Source organism: Triticum aestivum, chromosome 4D (genome assembly GCF_018294505.1).
Source record: "Triticum aestivum cultivar Chinese Spring chromosome 4D, IWGSC CS RefSeq v2.1, whole genome shotgun sequence".
In the NCBI taxonomy this organism is placed as follows: Eukaryota; Viridiplantae; Streptophyta; class Magnoliopsida; order Poales; family Poaceae; genus Triticum; species Triticum aestivum.
This window is the reverse complement of record NC_057805.1, coordinates 356,597,757-356,604,105: the sequence shown is the minus strand read 5'-3', so window position 1 is coordinate 356,604,105 and position 6,349 is coordinate 356,597,757. Positions and strand designations below refer to the sequence as shown.

The window sequence follows — 6,349 nt, the reverse complement described above, 5'->3', positions numbered from 1 at the left end:
GATGGAAATGTCAAAAAATAAAATAAAATAAGTTTCCCATGTGATATGTGGTCTAGTTGTTGGGAAAATTAACAAATATGAATTTCGACTTTATTTGCAAAATCTCTCTGGAATTTCTTAAAATGGGCATAACTTCTGCATACGAACTCGGATGAAAAAGTTTTTTATATGAAAAATCATCTACTCGAAAAGTTACATCCTAATTTAATCGGGGGAACCCCGTTAAACATTTTCAAAATCCTCAAAAACCTAACAGAAAAAAAGATACAGGGCTTTTAAGATCTGGAGAGGCAAAAAATTCAAAAAAATTCAAATTGTGGTCAAACAATGGTCAAACTAATTATTCTAGAATATTAGTGTTACTAAATAATTATTTTAGTTTTTTTGAATTTTGGTCAAATCTGGTCAAACTGTGGTCAAACAATGGTCAAACTAATTATTCCAGAAATATTAGTGTTACTAAATAATTATTGTTTTTCAAAACAATAGTTTCAAACTCAAACAGTGAAATGTGTCACTTCATGCTCAAGCTAAATTCCTGAGGGTTAATAGAATTGACATCTTACTATTGTCAGGGAAACAACAAATGCAGACTTGGAAACGAGGGAGAATAGAACCCGTAAGTTAAGCGTGCTCAGGCTGGAGTAGTGAGAGGATGGGTGACCGTCTGGGAAGTTAGATGATTTGGAATGATGAGGGGTGCTAAGAGATTAGAGGATAAATTGAGGAGTGATGAGGGGTGGTGATTAGAGATTAGAGGTTAAAATAATTCAGAAATTTGAAAATAAAAAAAATTAAAAAAAAAATCGCAGAAATTTTTTTCAAAAAAAATATATCATAAAATTTCCTTTAGTCCCGGTTGGTAACAAAGGTGGAGCTCCAGGCTGTGTCCACGTGGACGCCCTTTAGTCCCGGTTCGTGTAAGAACCGGGACTAAAGGAGGAAGGCATTAGTAACGATCCTTCAGTCCCAGTTCAAAAACCGGGACTAAAGGCCCTTACCAACCGGGACAAAAGCCCCATTTTCTACTCGTGCTCCCAACTAAGCATCCCTTCTCCCCATGGTGTGGCTCTTCCATTGCCTCTCCCTTTCTGAGCTTCTTTATCAGTCCTTCCTCCTCTTGCACCTTACAAATATGGCCGTCCATTGCTATCGGTGTCAAGGCGATCACCAGTCCAGCATACATCTAAGCCACATGGCAACCCGTACTACTTGTTCAGACATCGTTGAGCACTAGCTACATGAACATCGGGTGGCAGATGAATATTTCCTCCTAAGACCAGTACTTGAACATTTGCCTTACCATTATTTTGGTTAAATTGAATATCAAAATTATAAAAATACCCTTCATCTAAACACCCCTCATTTTGCCCATAGTAACCATCAAAGTGGCTCAAAACACTTCTCAAAACAAGTCTTAGGCAAACTTTCATGAAAAAAAGTAAAAACATGCACTTTTCCCCATGAATAAACTACTTCCTCCGATCCACTTAATTGTCACTGATTTAGTACAAAGTTGTACCCACTTAATTGTCGCTGATTTAGTACAAAGTTGTACTAGTGCAACTTTGTACTAAATCAGTGACAATTAAGTGGATCAGATGGAATAACAATTTGGCTCACTTCTTTTCTAAAGCCTCTAGGATCACTTGATCACCTAAATTATTGTATCCGAACACGTTACACTTGGCCAGTTTTGGTTACGCAAACAATGGTTCTATAAATTATCATAGTTTAATAAATTTATGGGCACATGAAGTTTTGTCTAATAATATGACCACTCAGATATGTGCAAAAAGGAGCATAATTTTTTACACATAGATTTCATCCTCTAACTCGAATGTCTGATATTTTGTGAATCTTTTCTTGACATGATTTTTTCATTCCAGAAACCGTCCAAGTGGTAATTTACTCTGAGGTGTGATAGTTTTAGGTGTTACATGAGATCAATAAATGTTTAAGAGAAAATGTGAGCTAAAACCTATATATTGAGGGGATATCAATTACACGTTAAGTACGTGTATAGTGCAGATCTTGATATTTAATATGATACTAATTACACGCTAAATGTGTTGAGCGATCGCCATTAGGTTGTTGGATGGACGTGGTTTGATGGCCGAAATTTGTTGGATCAGCCCCTTTGGGAATTTTTATATTGGTATAGATATAGGGATATAGAGATTTAGATGGATGAACGGTGCATAATAGGAGAAATAATCACGCCCTTTCAGAAGTGTAGGAGATCTCCAATGGTTGGAAGTCCAAAGTAGCTTAATCAAATTAAACAAGGGCAAATGGGATTTGTAGAAAACAGAAAAATGGTGGAACTCCTTCCTATGCATTTTATTTGTCAGGAAAGGTGGGCATGCCAGACTACCCAATTGCAGGACTCATAAATTTGTGTTGCTCTAAATAATAATCAGTATACACATAGATAAGACTTCATGCTCATACATATTTAATGTATCATATATGATTTGCATAATTTCATAACTGTAATTAACAAATAGCGGATATATAGATTACCTTTACTATTGTTACGTATACGGACATGTTCATGTGCTAGTTAAGATCCCACCACATATAAATTGCATAGACATCTAACCATCAGTTGAGCTAAGTTGTATATCTCAATAATATGGGAGAACATATAGTGACCAATTCAGAATTTGTTGCAAATATATAGCAGCAGCCATCACAAAGGCATACACCATAATAATCAATGTAATTAACAGACTAATATGAGTAAAGTTTGGCTAGGCATTTTTACATACTGATTTACAAATAAGATCCATGTTTAGAGATTTGGAACCGGGGAATATAAGAATTGTAATATTGGTTGATTCTGATAAGCAGGCAACTATAGAATTAATATTTAACTTCATGGATTATGGTAATGGTTTACCATAAGAGCAAAGGAAGAGTCTAGGACTAGGAAACCAAAAATAAAATGCATGCATGCAATTAAGAGTTGATGCACTAGTTCTAGCTAGTGTGACGTGATCAGTGAAAACTCTACAAATTAAAGAGAGGAACATCGGAATACACTGATGAAACTAGTACAGATGGAATATATATAATACATACAAGTTCACTAAAAACAAATCAATCATACATTCATTTCATGCAAGTTTGCACTGAACACAATCTAATTAACCAATCTCCAATTCCCAAGTAAATGAAAAAACATATGACCATATATACCCATCATTTAAGTATATATCCATCCATATGTAAGTGTGAAAAGGTTTTTAAAGGTATATAACACAATGGACACGTACTACACAGGCAGACCAAATGGTGCAAAAGTGTTAACCAAGGAGCAACTTTAACTTGAATCCCCTACCTTAGACCATCATGAGCTAGCAGCGCTTCTACAGTACTAGTACCTGATGAAGAATTAAAGCATGAACCCCTTCTTTAATTTAGCACTCTCCTGCTCAAGCCATGCATGTGCATCCGAGCCGATTGACCAAGAAACTGCGGTGTATACTACAACAGACCGCCGCCGTCGCCACCGCCCGACGAGGAATGGAATCCGGGGATGTTCATGGTCCAGCTGCCACTGCCATTGCCGTTATTGTCGCTGGCGTTGCCACCCCAGACGGCATCCCCTTGGCGTAGAGCCTCCATCATGAACTGCCTCTGCAAGGTCATCTCTTGCCCTTTGCTGTCCGCCTGCTTCATTGACCCTTCGTCGCGCCTCGCTGTGCTTGCACTAGACTGCCCTAACGTGAACATCGCCGGCGACGGTGCGGGTGCCGCTGCGCTGCTCCCTGCTGCCCGATTAGCTTGCAGCCCCAGTTGGTACATGGGCGGCGCCGGTGGAAGTTCCAAGAACGGGAACTGCTGCTGCTGCTGCACCCGCCACTGCTCCAGTGACGCGCCAAAGGTGGCGCCCCCGCCGCTGGCCAGAGGGAACTGATCCACGCCGTCCATGTGGTGGTGCTGCTGCTGCATGGCGAGCTGCGGGAGGCCGGCGGAAAAGGCTAGCCCTAGGTTGGCCCCCGGCGGGTGCATCGCGCCCATGAACGGCAGGTGGTGCGACATGGAGCTGAGACCCGGAGGGATTGATGCGCCGTCGGCCCCCAAGGTGGTGGACGCCGTGGTTGATGGCATAGATGACGCGCCACCGGGCAGCTGCCTGGCTGAAGAAGAAGATGGCTTGGACGAGGACGCGGCGCCGGCGGATGACTTGGACGAGCGCTTGTTTCGGCGGCACCCACCCCCCACCGGGACGGACCGGAGGGCGCCCCCGCGCGTCCAGTAGCGGCGGCATGCCTTGCAGAAGTGGCGGGGCTGCGAGAGGGAGTAGTTGTTGTAGTAGCAGAACTTGGTGTTGGTGGAGTCGCACCGCGGGCACTTGAGCGCCGGCTCCGGTTGCGGCACCCGCGCCATCCGCGCGCGCTCCGTCATGGAATTTGGCCTCGCCTGCTGCCCGGCCGCGGCTTCATTGGCCGCTGAGCTTCTCGGCAGCCCACCGACCTCGGGCGTCCCCGCCGCCGTACCCGCCGTCGGACCCACTGGCATATGCTGTGCATCGCCTACTCCGCCACCGCCCGTCGTCCGCTGCTGCTGACCTTGCTGTTAAGTACGCACACGTAAACATGTTATAGATCAGGAGAAGAAAGGAGGACAGAATTGTCTGTGAATATTCAAGAGGAGAATATATATCTTCACGCTAAGCTACTTTAATTTTGTCAAATTCTCTTTCCATGAAGAAGCTGGATATGGACGGACGGATCGCAGCTGGAGTGCTCTACAACGAGCGAGAATTGAAGGACATGGAGAGGGAGGATCATGTAGTACCTGGTTATTCCAATTAGGCGGATCTAGGTATGCAGCCGCTGGAGGGAACACCATGGAAGCCAGTTAGTGTGGTGGATATATTTCCTCTCTCCCTCCCCCCCTTAACTCCAGCTTTTTTGCTGCTGAATTCAGATCTTTTCTCTAGAATTTGCACTTTTTCTTGTTGAGGATTTGTGTTTGCAAAGAAAAGGAAACAATCAGGGGAGAAGGAAGGGCGAGGTGGTGGAGTCCTCTACCTAGCTAGCAGGTGGTGGAGAATCACATCCAGCAGTCACAAGAGAGAAGACAGCAATGAGAGAGAGAGAGAGAGAGAGAGAGAGAGAGAGAGAGAAAGAGAGAGAGAGGAGGAGGAGGAGGGGGAGGAGAGAGAAGCTAGGAAAGAGAAAGGGCGGGGAAAAGCATGTATTTATCTTCTCCTTTTGTGCGTATGGTAGCTTTACATTTCTAGTTTTTGCTTTGTGGGGCTGGGACGAATGTTTGAGAGAGAGAGAGGATAGACGATGCCTGCACGGCCGATGCATGAACGATTCATACGTGGCAGCACCAGCAGCGACCGATTCTCAATTAAAAAAAGCACCAGCAGCCACCGTGTGTGGAGGAGCCCTGTTGGGGAGGGAGAATCGTGCAAGCGTCGTGCACTAACCGTCGTGTGTAAAGCAATTTTGGAGAGAGAGATATTAAAGTTGCCTTAACGTTTAAGGTTAATACTCCTTTTCCCCCGCAAAACGAAGATTAATACTCTTCCAGCATTGTGGAGATTGGCATGAAATGGTTAGTGAGTACTGATGAGTATTATTAATGTTTTGCTAGGATGAGAAAATTCAAAAGAAAGAAAAACCTTCAAAAATCCTAAATAGTGGGGAGTCTTTTGCAGCGACAGTGTCTCATCGCTCATACCAGGGAAGCCTTTTGTACACAAGAGAGACCTCGGACATGGTGATCCGCTTGCGCCTATGCTGTTTATTCTTGCTCTTGAGCCTCTCCGGAGACTATTTGAAGCCACCTGACTGTGGGCTTCTGTCACCTATTATGCAACGTGCTGCAAAAATGGGAGCCAATTTTATGTGGATGATGCTGCCATTTTCTTAATCCCTGTCAAAGAGGAGCTCAATGTGGTTTCTGTTCTACTTGCTTTCTTCGCTGCAGTTCTTTTTTTTTTTGGCTGATGGGGCTGACGTGGGTGACATCGTCGCGGATTTTTCTGGTCAGATTAGGCAGCTGTCATGCAAATACCTTGGACTGCCGCTTGGTTATAGGAATGCTAGAAAAGTTTCTGTCAATTATTATTTGACAGAATTTCTAGGAGACGCAAGCAGTGGAAAGCAAATATGATGTCAATAGATGGTCATCTTGTGCTTCTTAACTTCATGATATTCTCTCTCGCTGGTTATTACTTGACGCCTCCCCCCACTACTAGTGAAAATCCTAGTAGAGCGTGGGGTAATGGCCAAGCAGTAGCGCGGGCCCCCGCATACTGCTAGCGCGTTATAGCTAATTGTTAGTAATAGCGCGGGCCTGACCCTGCGCTATTACTACTTGT

The 6,349-nt window shown here is 43.8% G+C and overlaps 1 protein-coding gene across 1 annotated transcript; it reads right to left on the bottom strand.

The window, feature by feature from the left end:
- Positions 1-3,051: 3,051 nt before the first annotated feature.
- Positions 3,052-5,182, bottom strand: LOC123097897 (dof zinc finger protein DOF5.1). The gene is made up of 2 exons (XM_044519744.1): positions 4,810-5,182; positions 3,052-4,584 (listed from the first exon to the last, which is right to left on the bottom strand). Exons 1-2 carry the CDS (start codon positions 4,861-4,863, stop codon positions 3,493-3,495), a joined length of 1,146 nt encoding a protein of 381 aa, XP_044375679.1. The 5' UTR covers positions 4,864-5,182; the 3' UTR covers positions 3,052-3,492.
- Between the last annotated feature and the right edge of the window lie 1,167 nt (positions 5,183-6,349).

Bases quoted from the DNA above. Each gene is read 5' to 3' on its own strand.
- LOC123097897 (XM_044519744.1), bottom strand. From the start codon at position 4,863: ATGGTGTTCCCTCCAGCGGCTGCATACCTAGATCCGCCTAATTGGAAT. The intron at 4,585-4,809 runs GTACTACATGAT...CGTACTTAACAG, and splicing joins CGCCTAATTGGAATAACCAG to CAAGGTCAGCAGCAGCGGAC.